This window comes from Ochlerotatus camptorhynchus, unplaced genomic scaffold (genome assembly GCF_037179485.1).
Source record: "Ochlerotatus camptorhynchus isolate MF236.1 unplaced genomic scaffold, CSIRO-AGI_Acam_v1.1 ptg000078l, whole genome shotgun sequence".
Lineage (NCBI taxonomy): Eukaryota > Metazoa > Arthropoda > Insecta > Diptera > Culicidae > Ochlerotatus > Ochlerotatus camptorhynchus.
This window is the reverse complement of record NW_027040568.1, coordinates 1,978,843-2,005,897: the sequence shown is the minus strand read 5'-3', so window position 1 is coordinate 2,005,897 and position 27,055 is coordinate 1,978,843. Positions and strand designations below refer to the sequence as shown.

At 38.9% G+C, this 27,055-nt stretch overlaps 1 protein-coding gene across 1 annotated transcript; it reads left to right on the top strand.

The window, feature by feature from the left end:
- On the top strand, positions 1 to 21,505 carry Traf4 (TNF receptor associated factor 4). The gene is made up of 3 exons (XM_065217630.1): positions 1 to 785; positions 14,053 to 14,157; positions 19,767 to 21,505. Exons 1-3 carry the CDS (start codon positions 558 to 560, stop codon positions 20,856 to 20,858), a joined length of 1,425 nt encoding a protein of 474 aa, XP_065073702.1. The 5' UTR covers positions 1 to 557; the 3' UTR covers positions 20,859 to 21,505.
- The last annotated feature ends 5,550 nt before the right edge of the window (positions 21,506 to 27,055 follow it).

The window sequence follows — 27,055 nt, the reverse complement described above, 5'->3', positions numbered from 1 at the left end:
ATCAGTCGCTTCCAACTCGTTCGTCAGCAAGGACGTTCGCAGAGTACAAACAAAGAAAGTTCTGAGTAGATCTAGCTCGGTCTGCACAGTGTCTGTTGAGAGTTATTAGCAAAGTTTAAGGTTTTCTCTATACATATCTTCACTGAGAAGAAGGATTGTGTAACGTGATCGTTTCGTGTTCGATAATCGCTTCAGGTCGTATCTACGTGTGTGATCTTGGGTGATTGAAGAGATCAATTTTTTCATCATCCTCTGGTGACGATCGGAAACTGGATATCAAGTGTCATACTGTTTGCTGGAAGTTTTACGGTTCAAATAGAACCAGCTGCAGAGGAAGCTAGTGAAGCACTATATACAATCAATATATTTTTTATGTGTACCAATTGGAGAGCAAGTGTGTGATTTTTTGTTTTGGAAGAAGAAAAAGGAAGATCCGCTTCCGGTGCGAAGATTTTTTTTCGAGTGCAAAGGAAGTGATAGGTGTAAAACTGGAACAAGCCATTTCCGATGGTAGTTTAAGCTTCGGGATTAAGTCGTTACACCATTCTTGCGTCACCATGGTTCGAAGTCTGTCGCAGTGGACCAAAACGCTCAGCTTTCCGGCCCGGATTTCGCCCAATCGGAACTCGAAAGAGTGCAACGTAAACGTACTGCCAATTACACCGCCTCCGGCACCTCCGAGGAACAAATCGACCACTTCGACGACCTCGTCGTCGTCCAACTCGTCGACCACCTCGTCGCCTTCACCGCCACCGAACGTACCGATCACGGAAATCAGTCAAATTGTAAGTTTTTAAGCACCGTCTCTCTTCTTGTCCCCCTTCATGTAGGATTGTGTAGGAATTAATAAAATCGGACGAACGGTGTTATGTGACGCAGACAGGAATGTGCATATCGCCCATCACCTTGGAGATATCCATCGTCCATATCGGTATGACTGATTGAATTCGTCCTCGAAAATTGATAAGACTCAGTGGGAATGGGATTGAAATTGGTTCAATTGTTTCGGTTTTGTGACACTTCCAGCTGTGAGCTGATGTATGACAAGTATCCCCCCAGCTTAGACGTGTTAATGTTATTTAATCTGCTCGACTGACTTTTAAAAAGATGTGCACAGCAGTTGATGAAAACGTTTCGCAAGTTTAAACCATCAGTATTAGTGCAAGAACATTCCAAACACTGCACTGTTATTGAAGTGTCTACGAAATATTAGCTAATTTTGAAAAAGGAAGAGTGTTGACCTTGAATTACAATTAAAACCCGATTAAATGAGAGTGAAATTTTCATTTTCATTCGCTTGCAAAAATACCGCTCATGTTTCATGTTTGTGTCAATCCATGGCCGGTCCTGTTTTATTAGGTCTGTTCCCGTAGTTGCGTTTCTGTAAACTTTGAAACAGCGAAAAGCAAAAGTATGCTCGCAAACTTTTCGCACCATATTATTTTCTTACAACAACTCAGAGCAGCAATGATTGAACTCTCTGAAAGCAAATTGACAGGTTTTAGGTGTAAAACACATTACAACCCCTACTTGTAACTTACATGAACAAAATAATCTAATTATATAAAGATTTAATAATTCCGAAAAAGAATTATTTATAGCGCAGTGAATGAAAGCAACCTTCAATGTTTAAAAATGACAGCAGTCACACCTCGAATTAACGTATCTTAATTTTCCATTTCCTTTCGAAACAATACAACATTTAAAATTAAAAAATACTAATGTATTCATTGCTACGTGACACAACAACGAATGTCAGTTAGGTTCCCCTAGTAGCGTCATTAATCTTTTCTATATCGATTTTGATTTAATGGAAAAATACTTTTTTTAAATATATTCTTGCAAAGTAGTAAATTACTTCCCAAAAAAATTAAATTCAATCTTAATGTTTAACGTTCTCACAATTTGTTTTCAAGCAAAAATGATGATCTACGTTATATCGAGGTATGACTGTATAATAAAAATTAAGCTTTACAATCAAACGGATACATATCTAAATCTGTGACTGCAGATTTATCACATACTTATCGATCATCAGCATGGTTTTGAACGTATTTCGTTGAGTGGGTGCGGTTAGAGTTATTTTAGAATAACGCCAAACCTTTTTAATTTCAGCTCATTCCTAGTCATAATAAAAGTTAATAATCATCTTTTATATGCCGCTAACTTGACTATAATACGGTGATGATTGAGCGAATAACTAAAAGCTCTTTAAATCAAGTCCACAATTGTGTAACGATAAATCAATAAATCAAGACCAACAATTGAAATGGCCTTAACTCCATTTTGTAAACAAACCATGTAAGGCCATTTTCTCGCGAACCGAAACCTTCATTCGCAAACCTAAACCACAAACGGGTAGATGAGACTTTCCCCTACCTGTTCATTATGTTGGTTTGCCTTTGCGGACTTCGGTTCGCGAGAAAATGGCCTTACAAGGTTTATTTACAAAATGGAGTTAAGGCCATTTCAATTGTTGATCTTGAAATAGTTGAACAACCACCAGCCTTGATTTCAAAAATGTATCTGTTCACTGTGTTTCAAAAAGTTGTCCATTTAAGTGTACGGCCAATTTTATGATAAACTGTACACTCGTTACGATAGAGTAACGCATTAATTTATTTGAAGTCCATCGCAGCAATCTGAAGGTGGCTGTGATTTGTCTTCGTCAGACTCAGTATAGGACAATAGGGTGGGTCACGCTTGTATGGTAGCTGACAACAGCAACCCCACTAGTCTTTCAATATTTATTGAGGTCTTCATCGCAACAACTGTGCCTAATTTGAGGAAATTTGGTAGTGACTTTTATTTTCGGGCCAGTTTTAAAGTAAGTGAGGGGAAATTTATGTTTGTATGAAACGGAACGAAATAATTTGCATGTTGATAATTTAAAAATGCACAATTTTTACAAAACACGTGATTTAGATTTGACTTCTATGCAAAAAAGTTTCTAACCTTTTACTTAAGACCAAATGCTCTGCGCATACCTATAAGTTCACCTACGCCTGCACGTATTCGCCAAGCACTATGCCTGAAATAATAAAAAAAAACACTTTTTACATAGAAGTAGAATCGATTAGCGGTCTTATGGTCAAGAATGTTTGATAGTATTCTCTGTTTATACTATTTAGTATGACTATGGTTGCCCTGAAAAGAACCTTTTGATATGAATTTTAGTTGGAACATGTTCAGGGGTTGAATTGATGTCTGCGACAGGTGGAAGGCCTCAGAATATAAGTGTCCACCCAGCTAAAGCTCCTTTTTAGTTTTTCTCGTTAAACTCCTTATCTCAACAAGTTGGAAAATCTTAGCCTTTAGCAGAAAGACGAATTTATGATCCTGTTTCTTGCCATGGTTCTTCTCTATGCCTGTTCAGATAAATTAGTACTTTTACGTAATTGCTTCCTCCCTCTTCACCCACGCCCGAAGATCGGAAGCGAATGCCACTTCGACTTGTTTCGTCTACTAACGACTCTCTGATGACAGCGTTGGAGAAGCAGCAATGCAACATCGACATGTTTAGACGTCAAGGAACGATTCTCTGATAACTGTGTTGGGGAAGCAAGATATATTTACATGTACGTAATTGGTGGATTTGTTAGTTATTTCGACGCTTTTGGACAATAGTTTTTTGTTGAAAATCAACAGTGCATTGCTATCGATCTGTAAAAATATTTCTGTTCGATTGGTGATAAAATTATTGAAATTTGTCCAGGGCAGCTTAGCTATTAACATTCAAAATCTTTCATAATTTCGTTAAATATTTGGTTTTCACCAAGTGTACCCCCATATAGAAAACACAGACGTAGTCCCTACGTCAAAAATTGTTTCGTTAGCTTGAAAATGGCTTATTCAGCTTTTATTCATCTCAAATTGTTTGTTGGGAGGATTTCCAATTAACTATCAATGAGGAACATCACGCTGCATTCCACCTAATTCTCGACTATCTCCCAAAAATTTACATGATTTACGCTTTGCTTCACTGCAATTTTGTGTTTTTCACGATCATAAAAAAGTGCTGTCTGTGTGCAATACTTACAATGACAATTCTGAATAAGTGCCAAACAAAGAAAAAAGTTGAATATAAGTTCATTAGACACTACTCCCGACAATACATATTGACGGGTTCAAATCCCACTTCCAGATAAGCAAGGAACGACTCTAAAACAGTAAAAGTGATTCAAAATAAAAATTTCAAGATGCACTCTTCAACGAAGTAGCTTAAATTAATTCAGCTACAAATTCCATTCTGGACCACTGGTAACAGTTAACAGTTAAAGTAACATAACATTCGTTTTATAAACACACCAGAAAAATACTTAAGCAACTACATATATTATAAAATCTCTATATATTTGTTGAAAGGTCAAAGGAAGTTTAGAAAGTTGTTCATGCGGTAATTTATTGTAGATTTCGTATTCCATTGAAAATAACATTACAGATTTCGTATATCTTTTATGCAAAACTGCAAGAGGATCTTACATTTTTCGATACACGCCCAAATTTACTCTATGGGTCTTATTGTGTGAACACGGAATGGCAACCGTTTCGCCCGAAACTGTACACTGCGACTAGAAAGTAGCATATCTTCCTTCCACACATGCTAATCAGAGTTACGGACCAAGGCAGTAAAATGTTACCCGCAAGGGCACAAGATCACTGAAGTGAGCTCTTCTCCCCACATCATGCACCCGTCTCCTCCGATCGCTTCCACCACCGTGTGTGAGAGCAATGAGTAAATGTTTACCCAGCTTTATTGAATTTCACGTATCTACATTTCCCGTGGTATGGGGCGGCGGCTGCTGTTTATTTTCAACATTCTTGGAGTAATTTCTCCTGTTCGGTGCTCCCCTACCCGTAGGTAGTCTGTGTCGGGGCCAGGTTCGGTGCTCCATGAGGTAAGAATGTTTTAATGATTCCGAGAGAGTTCTGCTTTTTATTTTAGTTCCATTTCTCCATTCCCGCGCCGCACTGCTCGGCGCAGCCTACTATGTACATCACTAGGCGGCTCTGAAAACCCGGATCAAACCGAAGCGATGAGAGAATAGTAATAAAACCTGAAGAGGAAACGATCAACGCGGAGAATGGATAAAGAGCAAACTTATTTTTATTTTTAGTTATTTTAATTCTACACTTGGCCCTCCTCTGGGAACGGAATGGAAGATTCATTGATGGGCAACTCTTAAATCCGATCGTTCCGGCCGTTATGCTCAACGCATAATGACCTCTCAACGAAATCATAGCAAGCCGCTGGTTAATGGAATACCCCATTCGACAGCTGCTTCGAGATTCGGGGATTACAGATGCTGGGGGTAAACAAACCGACCCCAATTCGGTATCAAGTGTCAAAACAGGCCATATAGCTAGTTGTACCCATTTACCTAGAATTGTGCAAACATCGTACGACTCTGATGTTGCACATATTTTCGCAACCCAAAGTCAGACTCCGAGAAATAAAGGGGACAAATAAGTCACCACAATGGGCCGAGAGAAAAAGGTTCCCATGCATATGAAACGAAGGTGTAATACCTCTATACACACCTCGTCTCATGACTAACCAAGGCAAGGCATACCAAACCAACCAACAACGTGTGTACGTACGTACCAACCTACACGAGCCTGAGCTGAACTGAACAAGTTCGCCGTGGACCTGTCGAGACACGTTTGTCGAAAACCACACCGTTGTTGGCTGAGAGGAGGAATGTTTTCACCTCTTTCTCAGTGCGGTCTATGTGTGCTGGGACGAGGACTGGGAACGATGACGACTTCAATGATGACTGAGCAATCTGATTTTTTTTTGTTCCTCATGAGCCACCCTGCTGTGTTGCCCATATTTTCACGAGAGATCGTGGCCCCCAAACCGTAACTTATTAGGTCTACGGGAAATGACCCGTGAAGGAAATGAGAGAAGAAAAAGAGTGAAAAACGTATCATATTTGCGATTTTCTTCACTTTTGACTGCTCGGAATTGGAACAATGGCAACAATAAATAAAAGTCGAGGACGGAAATTGGACATGAAAGCCAAAAAATAAAAAATAAAAGTCATGACATACTATTACTGACTGACCATCGCGTCGAAAATGCATCATTTCTCAGCTCCTTCGATTAGAAATGTTGGCAACACACTGATGGCAGTTAGAAAATCCTATTTCCGCTTCATATTTAGCCTCTTCGATTCTTATTGAACAACCGGCCATAAATATTTCACCATCATTTCCATTTTTTCAGCACTTCCCTCCACAAGGTTCGGCGAACTGGAGACCGGCGGCGAGCGAGTCATCGCTGTCTGCTGTCACTACTGTGTATTTGAATGGCATTTATAATCATTTCGAATTCCATTCACATTTGTTCTAATGAAGTTGCCATGGCAGTGCATTACTGTTGCTGGTGTTATTTGTTGATGATGCTACCGGCGATAGGCTACTGCTGTGCTCATCCTCCGGCCGATGACCAAATTAGTTGGTTACTAGGGATGCACACTTAGGTGTTTCATTTTGAAAAAAAAGTGATAGATTTCTTTTAGGCCACAAGGGTTGTCTGCGAACTATTTTTCGAATATCGGAATATTTTTATGGTACGGTATATATCGATATAACGTAGCTGTCACTTTTGACTGGTATATCTCACAAATAACAATTCAATTATTCAAATTGGCATGACCAATAGATCAAGGATTGTCTCATATCTCTGATGGTGTTATTATTTTGCTTGAATTAATCATTGTTAGCTAGAAATCAACGATAGAAGTCAAAAATGAAAGTTACGTTATATTGAGGTATACCAGTGATTGATTCACTGGTGTGAGATTGTTTGATATTTAAATGTGTCGCCCATCGGGCAGAACGGTACTTTTGTTGGACAAAAATCGTAGCACTCCACCTATGAATCCTAGAGGTTGGTGTCTTGGGCAAAGTTGTTTAGTGGATAAGGACTATATTTTGACATAATTAGTTTGGTTCCAGATTACGCCTTTCAGAGGCGCTAGGGCTAACTTTTGACAGAAGCATCCTAGCAGAACCGAATTTTGGGGAAAAGTTGTTTGTTTAAACTTTTTTGGTAACTGTTTTGAAGACATCAAAATTCCACAACCTATGAACTGCAAAAGCCTGGTCGAAATTGATAAACACGAAAATGTTAGCTTAGTTTAACGACATTCACAATGATAGATATTCGGAAAGAATATATGTACAGCAGAATCATGTAAAGATATCATTTATTAATTTCAAGTTTATGTATGTTGCCAGCATCTTTTGGGATCTGGCAATATAATATATAGACGAATAAAACTTCCACTTTTTATGTGCTCATTAGAGGTAAGAACTCATCCGGACTCGTCCAGGTTGGCATTTTTAAGCCATTTGAAAATTGTATGTTTTTTATCATTTTGAGGCAAATTTGAAACACATTTTTTGTTTGTTTGAATTCCTATTTGACTCAAAATCAATTAATAATACCACACTATAGGACACTCAACACGAGGACGACATAACATGACACTCATTTAGATGCATTTTAATAAAAAAAAGCTAAGTGTTTATGTGTCAATGAAATGCTACACACATAGTTTAGAATGCCGAAGCCGGCAAAATTTTACTGGGTTTTTAAACAGCTATGTTTTCAGTCATCGACACAGTCGCTTTTACTTTAACTGAAAACTGCGTAACAAGTTTTATAAATTACCTTTTAAGTCATTAAAAGAATTGCTGACTTTTTCAATAATTTGTTTGTTTAAATTTTGTTGCTGAGATTTTCAGTATTTTGATGAAAACCCTAGTCAGTTGATTCATCAAAAAAAAAAGTCAAGAAAAACGTCGATTTACTGCTGGTTAAATATTTTTTTTGGGTTCCGTACGATGGATAGGATTAAAATGATTCTTTTTTTACTATTTTTATTTGGGGACTGCGGTCCATGTCTGGAGCTAACAGACAATGTTAGTGAATGTTTTCGCTTCAAAATCATTCTGGAAGTTGATGCAGGAGTACATAAAGTGCCCACTTCCGTGGCAGTTTCTGCACTGTTGAATTGACTTCCAGATGTTTCACTTATTTTCACAAAGGTTTTCTGTGATCACACTGAGCTTTTCTTGGTTATGTGCGCGAGGTGAAACGAAGGAGGATGACGCAAGCAAGCTGACTTACTGGTGAGATCAGCAATTTTGAAATTTTGTTTGATGACCGTTCAGTGAAAGATAATTAATACTGAAAACTCGGTACTCTATTGTAGCTGTTATTTTATGAAAAATTCAGTACTTGCTAATACCGTAGTCTGTCGCAAAAGCTACTGAACATCAATAGTTTTATTGAGAATTGCTGAATGTTTGGTATTTTTTGTGATTTACCGAAAATGACCGAACAGGGAAGCCGTGATTAAGTGTGTATGTGTAACAATCTATTCTACTCTATTCAACCTCACATACTCTCGCTCATGTATCCTGAGCAACCAAATGATGCATAGGATCAACGTAAAAGACTTCCATCCAGGACTACTACTTGCTTTTGCCGTGACCTGGACCCATACTTTTTTTTATTACTGCCATTAGCCCCTGGATCTGTCTTTGTTGCAACGTCCCGCAATCAATTGCTTGCTTGCAGCTTTCGTTTTCGCCTCTTCGTAGTATGTGGTTGACCCCTCTTACGTTCTCAAATTACTGCTATATCGGCTATATATCGGCTTCTGCCGCTCGGCATTAGAAATCCAGTTGTGAGACCACTAAGCATTGAGCAGTCTGTTACGGCCTGTTACGAGATTCAATCATGTTTCTCCCGAAACTAAAAATGTTCCCAGCGATATGAAGTATATTTCATGTGTTTCAATGAAAACATAGCTCATAAGAAAGACAACAACATGCAGCGGGAACAAATTTATTGGAAACGGATGCTTCCATAAAATTGTATACTTCTTGAGTGTGCTTTCCTATTCTGTGTTTCCCTGTTCCATGAAATCATAATATTTACATAAGCAGAAAACATTTCTTCTCTTTGCGGCTCTCCTGTTACGCTTCTACTTGACTGTGGGTTTATAACAGTTAATTGTCGATGAATATCTGAAGAGGTTCCATGCCAATTTACGTACTGTATACCGATAAATCAATACTGCCTGATCTAGGGACGGTCAGTGTCAAATCATTTACAACCAAACACTGCTTTCTTTTCACGCATTTATCCATACCTTCCGAGAACAAGCCGGGAGCTCGTTTCTCCTTTTTCTAAAGAAAATCCAGGTCGTCTCCTAGCAAGATAACAAGTCATGCCATGCCATAAATTCCCACATATCTTTCCTTGCATCACGGCGACGGTGACAATGACGACCTTAGCCACTTGTGTTTACATTTTGATATTTCTTTGAAGGCTATCTGTTTTGCGCAGCCCATCATAATGTATTTGCATAAACTCGTTGGACCATCCGGGAGGCTAAAAATATCTCGTCTCTAACCAACCGTATCGCTAGTAGACGATCGCAATGCAAACAACCATCAGCTGCCAACTAGTGCAAACAATCGGTTTGACGTTTCCTGCGATCTCCGAAGTTTCGGGCACGCATTTTTTTTTTTTTTTTTATAACTGAATGGATTTTCCCAGTGGTGAAATTTTTTCACTTTTTTGACAGACCTGATCATAAAAAATAGACCGCAGAAAATGTTTTGGTACACATGAGTGCCACCGACTCGTCTCCCCTTCAATTTGGGCGCCCCTTCGTAGCATTGACAAAGTAGACGGCGTAGTATGCGCGTACGTCTCACAAGAGGTTCATAAATCATTCACGGGTGGCTTACCGTGTTTTTTTGACTGTGTTGGACAAATGCACAAAAACTTTTAAAAGCAACCGTCGGTGAACTATAATTAAAAATGTAAAACAAAACATACAGTTAGTGGCATACGCGTCAAGCGATGCACTGTTAAGTGGCCGTAAATCTACGCAAAGAAAAAGAAAACCCTGATTCCAAATTGAAAACAGAAAGCCTTAATTTTTAGTCTTTTTTCGAATTATATTTGCAAATTTTGACCAGCCTAAGTTTCGTCATTTCGAATGAACGGCGATCAAATTATTAACTTACTTCAGCCGATTGAAACAAAATACTGAAGTTTGGTCACAAAACTAAAAAAATAGTGCAAATGCTTTAATTTTCGCTCAACATATTACTAACGAATTAACTCTTGGATCCTCAGTGCTTGTTTTAAAAATATAAAATTTGAAGAACAGTCATTGCTGTAAAAAATATTTAGAATATGCTTTAAAAAACTATCAATGTTACCTCGTTTTACGGTACATGCAAAATACTTTGTAAATAACAAAAATTGATATTTGGATACCAAAAAATACCCGTGTGGTGTTGTTTTGGTATTGCATTATCATAATTTGGTATTGGAATAGTATTGTGGGAATTTTTTTGGGTGTAATTTTTTTTTTGTATTTTACCTCTTACACTCATAAAACAAATCACAAAACCAGTGGAAAATATACATGTGAAATTCACATAACTTTCATGTGATCCCATAATTGGAAACTGCACCACTAAATCACATGAACCTTATGTGTCCAATGAAATCCATATGATTATTCACATAGAATTTATTATGATAGGGTTAACTACCCCATTTTCGGCCTATTAAGCACAACCCACACTTAGTCTTTCTTAATCTAGCGTCGTTTAGCACCAACCGGAATGTTACTGATGGCTTCTAAATTTATTTACCTTTCCGTACGTACCGTAATATAAAGGGAAACCAAATGTTGAGATATTGTTAAAAGTCTAACACTCCTTCTTGACGCCAAACTCGGCCTACGGATTCTAAACTCGGCCTAATGCATTGAAATGCCATTGAAACGCCAATGAATTCACTTCGGTCTATCGGATGGGGTTAAAAAATGATTCTGTCGGAGCACTTCATTTGTTTTTGAGAATATTGGATGCAAACATTCATATCACGCGTTCTTTTGACTTAGTTCGGTAGCATTTAAACTAAAGTATCGTACCAAAAGCAGAGTTTACCTGGTAGCGCCGAAATCATGGATTTATTTGATGTTTTCTGCTTGATAGGCACAAAATGGGCGCTTAGGCCGAAGTAGTTCTCTACCCTATGTGATATTCAGATGAAAAAGATTAATTTTTTAAATATTATGTGCGTTCCTAATAAACGCTGTGTGAAAATTTTCATCAGTGTATGTCAGGATCATCCACACCAATTTAAGGTATCGATATATTCGTTCCTGCTCGGGTTCCGTATAATGAAACCTTATTGTACTTTTTTTTGCGGGGCCATTTCTTGCGTATTTTTAGCTAATTTCGATTTGATAGATCTTTGAAGTAAAGGGCCTCCGATATCCAAGTAAGTTATGGCACGGTACTATCTAACCAAAGGTGGCTGTTCGTTTTCTGGTCCGGTCTAGAAAATCTTTAGGGTTAAACATTTTCTCGACTTCCCTAGGCATCATTGTGTACTTGCCATGCAAGTTGACATTGACATTGAAAGCTCTCACTTAAAAATTACTTGAGACAATTGGCAAAGAACACTTAGTTGAAACCTTCAACTTGGCACAAGCTCGTGTAAGAGAGATAATGTCCTGTAGACTGGTTATTGGGGTCTTCTGAGCTTGTCCTGGAGATTACACATGACTTTATGATCTTACGCTCTGCTAAGATTTGTCATTCAAATTTAGACATTGTCACTGAAGGAATTGACTCTCGCTTAAACCTTCGTCAAATCTCATTCATTTTTTCGGCAATGACAAAGATTCACCTGAACGGCCAACCACAAAAACTCATGAGCTGCAGCGACTGAATTCAATTGACTCAGAGCATTTTCATTCCATACACAGCAAAAAATAAATTCTAATATTACATCCAAGAGGATGCACTTCAATCATGTCGAAAATCTCATGTAATTTTTATGGCCACAAAAATAAACACATGCAGTAAAAGCAGCGTAATGTCAGTTCATACACTGTATTAATGCTAATTTTGTCCTTTTTGGCAAGTAACAGCTTATTTTGCTATCAAAGCATAATTTGTTACTGTTATGATATTTTGTTATCATGAATTCAAGAGATAAATTTGATCAGATAGCAGAATAAGCTATTAACATGTCATTAAATTGATGAATTTAAACAAAATGCCAATAGCTTGATGAGATATAATTGGATACTTTTTACGGGATGTTCCGCGTAGGAAGTTTGTGTTAAATTCAAGTTGTTTTCGTACGGTAAACGACGAGCTTTACAAAAAAAAAACTATGTCCAGATAAATATTCTACTGTTCATTCGATCCCTCGTACGTCACGTGAAGTTCTGACTAGATCTTGCCAGATGTAACTATAGTTGGGAGGTTCTACAGTGGTACAAAGACAACGGCATCGATTTTGTGGTCAAAGACGTCACAAATTATCCCCAGTTTTGCATATTTTTTTAGGTTTTCAAAAAAGGGCTGAAGAAAGATGCGATTTTTATTAAAATCAAAAATCCTTTTCAGTTCATTATGTTTAATTTAGACGATTGCATACGTGCAGATTCAAAGCGGACCCAGCTTTAACGTCAGTGCTATAATAACTCCATAATGAAAAAAAAAATCTTATAATAAACCGTTTCTTTCCAATAATAAGAGCCAAAGTCATTAGAATGAGTAATGAGTTCGACTTTGTTCTAAGCCAGTCAACCATAAGGTGCCACCAGTTTAGTAAGAAGTGATCACAGCAGGCAAATAATTAATTTCTCATTGAGCGCTCGAGCCAACTCACTATATCGTAGGAGCTCAGAAGGCACAAGGCAAGGTCAATCGACGGAAAGTTACCCGTTCTTCGGCGGGGTTTGGATCTTTCCCCCGGAAGACCTTTGTTAGAAGGCCCCCAGCTCAGAATTGAAATATATTATGGGCAATCGCGAATGCGAACGGCAGCAAGAGAAGAGGCAAAATAAGCTTTCATTTGATCGACCAGTCGGCAGCAGAAGCGGCGAGGCAGTGCTTCATTTCCGGTGACCCTTTCGATCAAGCGTGCTTCTTTTATTGCTGGCCTGCTGCGATTATGCGTGGCTTCTTTCTCCCAATGATGATGATGAGGATGTTGATGAGCGTGATGAGCAGAAATATTGAATACATACCACCATACAACCGATTACGTCGTTCAATATTGAAAGGGACAATCGAATGCAGCACGGATCGTTGAACCACTCTTGATTACGAACAGTGCGTAGCTGATAAGTAACTTTGTTTGCACTGGTTGATCTAGAAATGAAGTAAATAAATAAGATAATTTCAAATATGCTGTCGGGCCTATGTGTAACAAGGTCAACTTGTCAAGCCAGTAAGGGACAAACCACTCTCTACCAAGCTGGTCGTTTTCCCACACTCTGTACTGCAAGTTGCATTGAATATATTTATGAGGTATGCACTCGCGGTGATTGATGTCATGGGGAGAGTCCATTTGAACCGACTCAGACACTGCGATCGCCGTCTGCGTGCGTGCGTGCGTACGTACGTCGCATATTCATCGGGGAAATTTGAAGTTCTTATCGGACCCTTGAGTAAACACAAGCATGGTGTTCCAATCCCGAAATGAATTGGTTTCTTCCTCCCATATTTCAGTCTGGCGATAAAAGTACACTCTTCGTCTTTTCCGATCCAGTTATGAACTCGCATCGATCTGCGTTCTGTTTTGATTTCCGTTCTTAAAACGCGATGATCGGAGACTTTGTGGTGGGTAACCATTAAGAAGAAAGTGCCTTGCATAACCGCGTTCGAAAAGTCATTTCTAAAATTGGGCAAGCGCAAACAGACATCTCTGCCGATTGATCGCAGCACAGGATGTGGATATTTGAAAACGGTCCAATTTCCAATCCTCAGAATAGTAGCGCAAAGCGTGACGCATCTTATTTAGTGTGAAACTTCCCCCAATTACCTATTGATTATCTAGATTTTGGAAGTGGTTCTACCCGCCCCTGACGAACCCATTTAGAATGATCAACCCATTCATCGATAGAGATAACCTCTTCTTCGATACACCTCAATTATCGAAACATTAATCGCGCTATAACTTATTTCTCTTCTTCCAATTCGCAGATCTACCCGGACCCGGAATCAGAGAAGGCCATCATGGGATCGCTGGTGTTCTGTATCCATCACAAGCAGGGCTGCAAGTGGTCCGACGAACTGCGCAAACTGAAGGTAATTATTCCACTCAACTCAACACACGTCTTCTTCCTTCCCATGTAGGTTTAGTGCGATTCTCTTCAGCTTAGTCAGCCGGTTAGTTGTGGTTACTTTGCAATTTACCTACTTTTCTTGCTTCTCTCTTATTTCGGTTTTTGGCAAGCTATTAAAAATGCAAGGCGCCGCCGGTGTTCGGTGCGCGGTCGTGTGGCATGCCAAATTCGATTCTTTGTGCCATTTTCTGGTAACCGAAAACAAATGTTTGGGTCGTCTCGTCACAATTTAGTACTTACCTACGTACATCGATTGTTGAGAGCGTATGTTGTTTAGATGGTATAATATGAAACAGGCATCTATCGAGGCACGTTTTGGTAGTTGAACGGTCACGAGGGAAAAAAAATGGACGTGTAAACCGGTTACGTTTAACTATTTTCACTTCCTTTACCAAACTCGGAATATTAGGATTGAAAAACATGTAAAATTAAAGATTACACGTAAATCTAACGGTATCAACTTTAAGCATGTGTTTCATACACTATGCATAGTATTATTAGTAAAGTTCAGCACATTTCACTATCAAAAGGAAAAAAAAACTAATTATTATTATGCTAGCATATGAGATGCTCAAATAAAGCTTGCAGTCATTATTTTGGTTCCTCCAAATTTTGGAACCCTAGAGGCTACATTATACAGAAAACCAAAATCAGCAATCTAGCTAAACAAAATAATTAATTCTTCGGGGGTCCGGCGTAGCGATTCAATGTCTTTCGCTAATTTGTTTACCTACTATGTAGGGCTAAGGTCTAATGTTGGGCCTACTAAGCACAAGCCGCCCTTTGCCTCTATTTTTCGAGCGGATTATTTTTCTCAAAATTGCATGTTTTCACTGAAGATTCCTTCTAAGTTTATTTACCTTTCCGTACGTACCGTAAGATTTGATAAGAGTAACAAATTGTTGAGATAATGATAAAAATATAACACTGCATCCAGCGGTGCCGGTTGTGCAGTGGTAAGCGTGATTGCCTCTCACCCCAAAAGGCCTGGATTCAATCCCAGTTGGTGCCGCCGAGATTATCTGAGGCATAAAATCTCTGATCACGGAAGGGAGGGGAGTAAAAAGCCGTTGGTCACCGGTCCATGATTTGATGGGTCAATAGGTAGGTGGCCAGGTGTGGGAGCTGCCTCCCTGGCGTCGATAGCATTGGTACTCAGTACGGAAAACAATATCGACGGAAAATAAATATAGAAAAATCACACTGATTCTTGACCCCAAACTGAGTGCAAACATTCATATCACGGGTTGTTATTGACTTTGTTCAGTTGCTTTTGAACTAAAGTATCGTAATTGACTTGTTAACGTTAAAATCATGGATTTATATGATGTATTCTGTTCTATAGGCCCAAGATTAGGCCAAAATAATTCTCTATCCTAGTTTGAAGAGCTTCTATGTGAACGAAAAATTTCAGTTCAGGAGAACAACACTATCTACAGTACTTTTTCTTTTCTTCCTTTTAAATACTTTTTCATAATAGGGTTAACTACTCCATTTCCGGCATATTAAGCACAACCTGCACTTAGTATTTCTTAATCTAGCGCAGTTTATCACCAAATGGAATGTTATTATTATTGATAGTTTCGAAATTTATTTACCTTTCTGTACGTACCGTAATATTTGATAAAGAGAAACCAATCGTTGAGATATTTTCTAACGTCTAACACTGCTTCTTGACGCCAAACTCGGCCTGCGGTTTCTAAACCCGGCCTAACGCATTGAAACGCCAATGTATTCACTTCGGCCTATCGGATGAAGATAAAAATTGATTCGGTCAGAGCGCTTCTTTTGTTTTTGGGAATAATGGGTGCAAACCTTCATATCACGCGTTCTCATTGACTTCGTTCGGTCATTTATTAACTAAAGTATCGTACCCAGGGGTTGAAACAGTTGACGTTTTCTACTACACTCGCTTCGTTGTCGTGCGCGACAGTCTGTTTGTATTCGAACACTCATGCTCTACCGTCGTCTCTCTCACACAATAGGAGCGGTAGAATAACATTCGAGCTAAAAGAAAATTATCAAAATAGCTATCATATGACATGTGTGATTTCGTTGTAATTCCTCAATTTGGTGTAAATCAAACCATTTCTGATCAGAAATATTATTACTAGGACATCATTGCTTGCTATTTTCAGAATTCACACAAGCACATCATCAGCAGCTCCTATTATGAGAAAAACTTAAATACATACATTCGTGACGGTCTTCAGCAACAGTGTCGTATGACAGAGCCTGTCATACGACATTTTAGTTTGGTACTGTACTATGATAGCTTGCTTTGCAAGTGTCGGAGGCAAAGGCAGTCAATTATCACAGAAAATGTGTCGACTACCGTGACCGCTTACAAGACTGATCGTACCAAACGCATAATTGACTTGTTAATTCTAATCATGGATTTATTTGAAGTTTTCTGCTCGGTAGTCCCAAAATGGCCGATTAGGCCAAAGTAGTTCTCTACCCTAACTTTTTTTTTGTTTATTAATTTATTTGATAAGGCTCAACCGAATTAACTTTACAGAGCCGAGAATTCTTGTTCACTATACAATACATCTAAAAACTATAGTCAAAAGGTACAACACAATAAACATTTTATCTTCAGCTATCCAATAAGCCAGTGGTTTCATTGTATGACAGATTCGCCAACGGGGAGCAGAGCGCTTCCATTGCAGCAATGGACGCAAAACGTGGTCAGTGCTCACACATTCATCACGAAACGGTTGCTTTTCAAAGTCGACGACGCATCGACTGAAAGAACTGCTGATAAAGATCAATGAGGAGGACCATACAATGGTTGCTGCCGAGTAAACAGACGATCATGTGACACACATCGTGAGTAGTCTGTTTTTGTCGACAGCCGAGTGAACACTGTACCCTAACTAGATGAAGTCAATAATTTTGTTCTGGGAAAGTTTGAAAAAATAGCCAAATATTAAAAGCAATGGTGAGAACCAAACTTTAAACGCATTTTTCTTGGCCTGCTGATTTGTGCTATTGGACGGACTTGCCATGAGCGGCAGTACAATACAGGTGAAAAATGGTCTTTGCAGAATGAAATGATTGCAGTTAAAAGTTACTAGGGTTGGTGTTCTTAATGTCGGCCTTAGTGTCCCTAATATTGAGTTCATACGTTAATTTACAAAATTATCGGTTGTGTAATATTACAATCAAGATGTACACAGAATTTGCGAACAAAGCTACATCCATGTATGAAATATTGTATCTAATTTCTTGGATTACGTTGATCGATGTTGAAACTTGTTTTGCTGTGTAAGAAAAATTGAACATCATTGGAGAATTTTATCGATGAACCCAATTAAGATCCATAGACCAACATCAGAGTAATTTTCCCTATGTTGTTCTAATTCATGTAAAAAATTCAAGGATCAATCATGGCTGTTTATACTATTTCATGTTTTGCAAAATTTCTGAGTTTTAAACATTTTCATCCAAAAAATATATACTTTGAATGTCGTAAGGGTGGCCACTGAACCGGTAAAAAATAGGAATTAACCGGGAAATAACTGGGAATTTGATTGAAACTTTGACAAATAATTTTTACTAATAAATATGCAAAGTCCGATGTCTCGAATATTTACAGCCCCATAATCTTGAAAAGTTCTCTACGACGAGAATCTTGAAATTTGTTTACTACTGAAGTCCCAAAATTTTTACAATTTTTGATAATCCTGTATCTTACATTTCTGTGTATGTAATCTAAATATTAACTAGATTATTTCTTTTGAAACTTATACTTATAACACTTCTCTTTGTCCGGGACAGCGTTCCTAGTGGAATATTTTAACAGAATTTTGTTTACAATGTCTTTCCCTTGAAATATTGTGCAAACATTAAAAGAAAACAGAATGGTTTTTTTGAATTGTCACGCGATGGAAGAAAAAAGGAGGGGAATTTAATCTGCCCATAACCAGCCCAGACTGAAAGCCTCCTTTGTAAAGAAGCTTTACCTTATACCCCGTTCACATTACAGCCTATATCACGTAATATAGACTGTCTTGCAATGAGCACTAATACATAGGATTTCCAGTGAAAACTAGATGTATGAGTGCTCATTGCAAGCCAGCGTATATCACATGATATACGCTATAATGTGAACGGGGTATTACCTTCTTCACACAAAATATAAAAACCCGACATAGTCAGGTATGAGGATAGCAAGGAGTTGAAAATTTATTTCACCTAAAAAAAGGCTTATTCTGCCTTCTATCTGTATCAATATCTAATGTGCCCTCCCGTACACTTAGATGTTTTGCCCCGATGGTCACCACCGAGCTGCTTGGCATTTTATTTTGCTGGAGTTCAGTGAAAAACTTGCCTAGATTCAGCTAACAAACGAGCATTTTGCCGAGATCTCAGCTAACGAACATAAATTTAGCTGAATATCGGAAAATTTTTCACTGAGATCCACCAAAATAAAGTGCCGAGCTGCTCGGTGGTGCCCATCCCGGCAAAAAATCTAAGTGTGCGTGTTCTAATAAAGGGTTCATCCTCCAGGATTACGTTTGACTAAATAAATAACAATTACAATGATTGTGAAGTCGAAAAAAAATAATGCAAAATCCTGAATTGAATCATTATGAAAATTTATAGCTAAGCAATGCAAATATTACAGCACTTTGGACAAGCTCCTTGATATGATCTGTGTTAATTATAAGTGATCTAATAAGTCAATTCCTGGATATTATTTATCTAATGGTCTCAAAGACCTATATATTTGGAGTTCAAAAACTTGGCGAAAATCATATTTTCTAGCTTATTATATTAGAATTATTACAACACTCTTAGTGTCCCCAACACGGTTCATTTACCCTATAGGATAAAAGTTTGTTTTTTTGCTTCTACCCGGTCAAACCAACACGACGAAGTTCCCAAGTCACCGCCACACGGTGAGAAACAAGTTTCAGCCTCGAGGATACCTACCTGCAGTAGGTGTAAATATTAGTCGCCATTCCTTTCCATTTTTTCGATTCACCGACTCCACAAATGGCTAACAGCAGATTAATCAACATTGCGCCGAGTCTCGGAAGCCTACGCAAAAATGGTGCCTTCCACTCTCGGATGAAGCACCTCTCTAGCGCTAGTCTTCGAAAATATCACCTGTAAAGTAGTAGATTCCTGCCCGCGCATATAATAATGTAATTACTTTCGGCCCAGAACGTTCGTTTCACCAGCCAGCGGCGGCGTGCGATGATTGGGTGTGCGCGCGCGTTATCTCGCTAATATGATTTAATTGAAATCCCGCGAAAGGTATACGGGACCCAACCGAACCGGTAGAATGTTGTTTTTAAAATCTCCCGCACCGACCGACGACCGATGGAATCAGGTTAAGAAGACCGTTAAGCCACATACAATATAGAAACAACGTGCTCTGGCTCACAGTTACGGTCGTTGTTTGAACTTTTTCTCGTGTCTGCCACTTGCTGCTTTCTCGTCCACTGACTTTACTTGCTGTAACCTACCATTTGCAGCCTGCAAAACGAATAAATATCCAGCAACCAGCCACTCGCGCTAATTATGTTTCTTTTTTTTCTGTCGTTTTCTCCCAACCAGGCTCACCTGAACACCTGCAAGCACGATGCCATCCCGTGTCCCAACAAGTGCGGATCGCAAATCCCGCGGGTGATGATGACCGATCATCTGGCCTTCACCTGCATTCTGCGTCGTGCCATCTGCGAATTTTGCAATGTGGAGTTCACCGGACTCGGACTGGAGGAACATGCGGGAACATGCAGTTCCGAGCCGATCTATTGCGAATCGAAATGTGGAGCACGTGTCGTACGTGGCCGCATGTCTATCCACCGTGCCAAAGATTGTGCCAAGCGGTTGCGTCGTTGTCCGCACTGTAGCCGTGAGTTCAGCGCCGACACACTTTCTGCTCATGGAGCCACGTGTCCACGAAGCCCAGTGCCATGCCCACAGCGTTGCGATGCGGGCCCATTCGCAAGGGCCGACCTGGAAGGTCACCTACGTGACGAATGCAAAGCGCTATCAGTACCTTGTACCTTCAAAGATGCCGGCTGCCGGTTCAAGGGACCACGCCATCTGCTGGAAGCTCACCTTGAATCCAACACCTCCGCCCATTTGTCACTGATGGTTGCCCTGTCCGGTCGGCAGGGACAGCAAATCAACATGCTCAAAACTGCTATGGCCAAACTCAGCACCAACTACACCGGTACTCTGCTGTGGAAAATCACCGATTGGTCAGCCAAAATGGTCGAAGCCAAAAGCAAGGATGGTCTGGAGCTGGTCTCACCGCCCTTCTACACCAGCCAGTACGGTTATAAACTACAGGCTTCCATGTTTCTCAACGGAAACGGCCCGGGCGAAGGAACGCATGTCTCCGTGTACATCAAGGTCCTCCCGGGCGAATATGATGCTCTCCTCAAATGGCCATTCTCTCACTCAGTCACATTCACCCTGTTCGAACAGGGTACCATGGGAAGCCAGGGAGGAGTTGCAGAATCATTCGTACCCGATCCTTCGTGGGAAAACTTCCAGCGTCCGTCCACCGAGCCGGATTCCCTCGGGTTTGGATTCCCACGATTCGTGTCGCACGAGCTTCTGAACCGTAGGCCATTCGTCCGCGAAGACACCGTGTTCCTGCGCGTCAAAGTGGATCCCAGCAAAATAGTCGCCGTATAATAATGTATTATTCCTGTTGAGGATAGAAGAAACAAAAGTAAAAGACTCTTAGTTTGTAAGCGTTACACCGATTACCCACAACGAGAGAACAATGAACTGCATTTATTCTAAAATTCGCATCCTGTAAATATAGTCGAGCGAATCTTATACACATAAATACTGATCAGAGTAGAGTAGGTAGTAGGCAAGAGTAAATCATCTCTGTAAATAAAGAATCGAATTCGAAGAGTTTGATCCCACCCAAACGGTCTGGGTGGGACAACAACATGCGGCTTTTGCACCAAAACTCTGTACACATACGACGAGCGAATGCAACATCGAAACGAATCAGCTTGACAATCTCAATTTATTAGTTTACGATTTTGTTAATGTATCGTTAAATCCTTTCTTTTGCAGTTGTTATAAGGTGCGTATGTGCTCAGGATTACACTACGACACATTCTTGTAATTTTCCTTCCCCTTTTTCCAACGAGGATTGAAAACGGAAAATACTACCGCTGGAATCATGCCAAAGTTTTGTTTGGATGGCTTTGTGCGAGCTGACTACCCCATCGCCCCCAACAGGAGTCAGGCAAAGCTTACATCATAATCAAAAACTGTCCTCTCATCAACTCTTCGCATACCTATGACTATTATTTCGATCACACTCACCAAATTTTTTGTTCTGTTTAAACATTTCCCAGACTGTCCCATTTTTTGTTTCACTGTCTATGTCATTTTGTTAGTTGAACTGAAGGTCAGAAGAAATATTATTTTTTTTCTCTTAAGTAAGTCTTTCGAGTCATTAGGGTAGTAATTGAAACTGTTGAAAACAACATTTCCATCCTCTTGAAAACTCTGCCTAAACGAATGCGAATAATGTTGGCAGTGTTGACGAGCAGGCCTGGTTCATAGCTAGGGAACCATTTCAATACAAATTTAGTATGTGTAAGATGTATTTAACCATGTCTAGTTTTTAAGGGATTGCACTAATCATAAGTGGTTCTCAATTGAACGAAAATACAAATCAAAAAGATCAAAAATAATTAATTCATGTGTCTCCTGTACAATTATTTGTTGATGACATCCTGTGATTATTTTGAGGGGCCTCCCATAGCTCAGTCGGTATAGGCGCAGCTATAATGCAAGACCATGCTAAACCAACTGGGTTCTTTAGGGGCATTGCAAATTCGTAATCTGCATTAAAAATAGAACCGAAATCCAAAAGGTCATCAATTTTGGTACACTGGAACTATTTTACATAAGTGAGATTACAGTAGCAGCGTGTTTGTGTGGTACCCGTTCACCGCTCTACCTCCATTCTGTCAAAATTGGTTGAAAAAGTTCCCAAACTCCTAAACATGCATTTAATCAACTTATTAACTGGTTTAAGATGCCTGCTAATCATATATAACCATCGGAACCTTAATTTCACTGTTTATTGTCGCAAAAATACTTTTGTTTACATCCATATGAGCGGTGAATGGAGACCCAACAACGGTCAAGGGTTCCGTTCACCGCTCAGTCAAAAATTAAACTTAAAATATATCAGGCATAACATTTGATAACGGCACAAAAGCATATGTAAACAAACTTTCTAAGACCCTTTACACGCGAACCAAAGTACGCCAACGCAAACCAATACCACTTTCGGAAAGGTGATAGTTGCCCCTATCCGATGATGTTGTTGGTTTGCGTGGGCGTACTTTGGTTCGCATGTAAAGGGCCTTAGAAGTATTTAATCAATATCTAATACCTTAACATTTTAAATGTCATATAATGCGTTAAAGATAACGGCGCCGGTGGTGTAGTGGTAAGCGTGATTACCTCTCACCCCAGCAGGCCTGGGTTCAATCCCAGTCGGCGCCGCCGGGATGTTCTGAGGCATAACATCTCTGATCACGCCTTCCTTCGGATGGGAAGTAAAGCCGTTGGTCCCCGGTTCATGAGTTGATTGGTCGATAGGTAGGGTCCAGGTGTGGGAGCTGCCTTCCTGGCACGTCGGTAGCATTGGTGCTCAGCACGGAAAACAAGATCGACGGAAAAAACAAACCAAAGGAAAAAAAAAAAATGCGTTAAAGAGCCAGAAAAGATAGACAATTCAAAAAATAGATAGTTCAACTACGACATGAGCGGTGAATATGTCTCGAAATCAATTTGACCAGCATTGCATTGGATGTTTTATATATTATTCACAATCCTATGGTAATGACCTTCAAGCTATTGCAAAAATATGCTCAATATATTTAAGAAACGTAAATTTACTAACGTATGAATTTGATTTGACAGTCCGATATGGATATTTGTCAGAAATGAGGTATCCATTGTAAACTACCGGAATTTCTGTTCACTAAAAGTTACATGTTTTGCTTAAGAAATATCGTTAAAATACCAAAACTAGGTTGTCTCATCCATAAGAGTCTACAGAGAAACTTATTTTCAGCAGCGTTTTTCTCGGCTTGCTGTTTTTTTTTCCAGATGGGACTGATATGCTTTTATGGGCAGTATAGTAACCGATAGTTTTCAAAATTAAAGAACCCAATTAAAGACTATGTATGTTTTGGACATTTGTAAAGGTCATCAATCCGATGTCAGTTTCAGCCCACGCACATTAGATCCGGATCGGACACGTTGCGGCAAAGTGACAGCTAAATCTATTGTCTAACTGTCAAGTTTACGTCAACGCAACGCAAACGGATCTAATGTGGGTGGGCCTTCAGAGAAGAGGTGACAATACGGGGGCGAAATGAACCACTTTTCTGTCAAACGTGAACCAGCTCCTGATTGGCCGATTTCATGTGCGCTGTCTTTCTGGCTATCTTTAAAGATAGAGATAGATAAAGATAGAGATAGAGATAGAAATAAAAGAGGAAGAAGCCAATTTGCACCTCTTCCTCAGTCAGTTCCCGCAAGCAGCTAAGGAGCTGTTAATAAGCTACGTAGACAGTTTTTTTGGATTCTAGACCCACCTCCCACCACGCAGACAGTAGTCCATACAATTTTCTTTTAAATTTGTATGGGGTAGTGTATAATTGTCTACCCCCCCCCCCCCCTAAACTGTCTACGTAGTTTCTGAACAGCCCCTAACTATCAAGGCTCAACCTGGTCTACACTCAAAATAATCTACACGTTGAAGCTACGTGAAAAATCACGTAAGTTCTCACTTTTTCCTCTCCTCTCAGTTTTACGTGGCTCACGTAGAATGTACGTGATGTCCCTTGAATTTCACAGGGAGTTCTTATTTAACACACCTACACAATCAATGAAATGTACGTGATTTTCACATAACATAGACTCATGTGTGTTTCACGTAAAGCTAATGAGATGTCCACAGGTAAACAAAAGAGTGGTACGTACACTCAGAGCTGTGCAAATCATGGCGGCATAATAATGGGCTTTTGTTCGGTATTTTTTTAAAGAAAGTGGCAAGATGTGAGTATAAAATTATGGATTATTTGTTTCTCTTTGACAAACACAAACTGACTGTTTCATCGCACTCAACAGAATGATGTCAACCTGTCCAGCAGTTTCTTCCCCAAGGGAAAAAAGCATCTAGGCCCATCTCCATGATCGTCCAGATTTGTGCTGCGTATCGAATTAAAAAAAATGCTGATTTGGTGTATTTAGAAAATATTAATAAATTAAAGGAACATTACTATTATTACTATTAATACAGTAAACATTTTATCTGCATATGAAGGAAATATTTGTATAAACAGTGTCAAAATATTGATACTAGAATCCTCCAATGAATGTCACCAACCAAATCACGTAACTTCTATGTGATAATCCTATGACGGTTAAGTTTCATGAAATGAGTGCCCCTACATGAAAATCACGTACACAGCAAAAAAAAGTTGTTGAATATTACATCGAAACTGCTGCAACCAGGTCAATCCATCGGTTGTGTAATATCACATTGTACGATGTACATCGATTTTGCGAACAAAATTACATCCATTGATGTAATATTGAATCTGCTTTTTTCTATTACATCATTATTTCATACATCAGCTTGAATTACGTTGATCGATATTACATTTTTTTTTGCTGTGTAGCTCTTATGTGAAAAGTACGATGGAAAAAATCTACGTATGTTTTCACGTAGCATTAACGTGAAAATTATTCTGAGTGTATAGAAGGTGTGCACTCAAAATAATCGACACGTTATTGTTACGTGAAAAATCACGTGGAGTCTCTCTTTTCTCTTTTATGTCAAATTTACGTGACACAAGTAGAGTCTACGTGATACCACATACGTATCAACAGGAAGTCCCTTTAAAGTCACTGGGTTTTTTAATGAAACGCACGTGATTTGCATATACACAAATTATATGTGCATTTCACGTAAACCCTAAGTGATTTTCACATATGAAAAAATAAATGAGTGCCTCACTCAGAATGGTACACAATATGGTGGAATTGCAATGTGCATGTTTACACGCCTGCTAAAATCGTGGGGCTTATTTTCGTGAGACTATTTCGTGTTGTAAGTATAATGGCTGAACATTTTATCATAGGCAAATTTTATGGCGAGAATAATTTGTAATATGTTTCTTTATTTTAGTCTGACGACAAGGAGTACCATGGATTGAACTGCTAGTTAAATGGCCCTTTATCATATGTGTTCCATATCCTCCCCGAGTCCAGTTTCGCTCGAATTAATTTCTACTTCTGTGTGTAGGTATATTTGCCACTATAAAGATACAATGGTCAAGGAATACTGTAGGATCTTTTTTCATTTGAAATCAAGAATACATTTGATTTAAACCGGAATAAAAATCATTGAAAACCACCATGAATTCCATCGAAAAAATCACATAACATCTACGTGATAACCCCGTGACCATCTCGTTCACTGAAATGAGTGCTTTCATATGATAATCACGTAACACTTACGTGAAAAGTGCGATGGAAAAAATCTATGTATGTTTTCACGTAGCATTGACGTGAAAATTATTATGAGTGTGGAATTGTAGGCCTGAATGTAATGGTGTACCGAAAAAAAGTTTCCGCATAGTTTCTATTGGAAACGCACATAATATGTTTCCAATAACAAAATTAATGATTTTTATCTGAATATCACATAACATCAATTCCATATGAGTAATCATATAGCTTTCATTGGACACATAAGGTTCATGTGATTTAGTGGAGTAATCTAGATTTATGGGATCACATGAAAATTATGTGAAATTCACATGGATATTTTCTACTGGTTATGTGATTTATTTTATGAGTGTGCAATACGTTTTCACTCGGCTTTCATTCCGCTTCGCACGATTCGTTTCATTCGTTTCATTCGTTTACTCAATCACCCTTGTAATGACGTCATAACGTTTGTTTCGATCGGCATAGGAAATTTAATATGAATTGTAGAATTTTTGTATGTTACCAAAACCCAACAAACAATTGCCTATTGATGAAACGACTTTTTGACAATTTTATTCCACTTCATGCTTAATAATACTTGTACTATTTTTAATAATAACTTCTGTTCAGGCTTTCTTCACACAAAACTGGAGAATTTATTCAACCACAACATCGAAATATTTGGTGTTGAATAAGGTATGTCGAGAAGCTTTTATTCGACTTAGAAGAGTTGTAACAGAGCTTTATTCGATATAATTTTTGATTATTCAGCATTTATTAGACATCATTGCTTCCTTAAACAGCGATGGTATAAAGGTGTATAAGGACGCTTGATTCTCATGTGAAATAATGTTTAATTAGACACTATTATACATTTATTAAACGATTATTCAACTACGGGATAATTAATCCGAAAATAGGAACAGGACAAAGCATGGTTGTTCTCGTTAGTGATTGTTGTGTCATTATTTCTGTCGAAGCACGCACCCGCCACACATAGACCTTAGAAAATTTATTACATACATACATACATACATACACACACATGTCGTTAGATGGGATTCGAACCATGACCTTCCGATCACCAGCCGCTTGCCTTGCCATCTGAGCAAGCAAGCAATAAAAGCTTGAATCTGAATACCTATCAGCACTCCCTGCCGTAACTCTAGCTAAATCAAGGAGATGTGAGAATGATTAAATCATTAATAGTTGTTTTACATGAGACCAATGTTACCTCTCCATCTCTCTAATTTCGATGGAAAGGATGCTGGGCTATTCTTTTAGATAGATCTATGATTTGGTTGTCGTGAGTGATACGATCTATGGTTACGATTTAAATAAATCAG

Excerpts from the sequence above, each read along its gene's own strand:
- Traf4 (XM_065217630.1), top strand. The coding sequence starts at position 558 with ATGGTTCGAAGTCTGTCGCAGTGGACCAAAACGCTCAGCTTTCCGGCC. Across the intron at positions 786-14,052 it reads TCACGGAAATCAGTCAAATT|ATCTACCCGGACCCGGAATC; the intron begins GTAAGTTTTTAA and ends TCCAATTCGCAG. Across the intron at positions 14,158-19,766 it reads ACGAACTGCGCAAACTGAAG|GCTCACCTGAACACCTGCAA; the intron begins GTAATTATTCCA and ends TCTCCCAACCAG.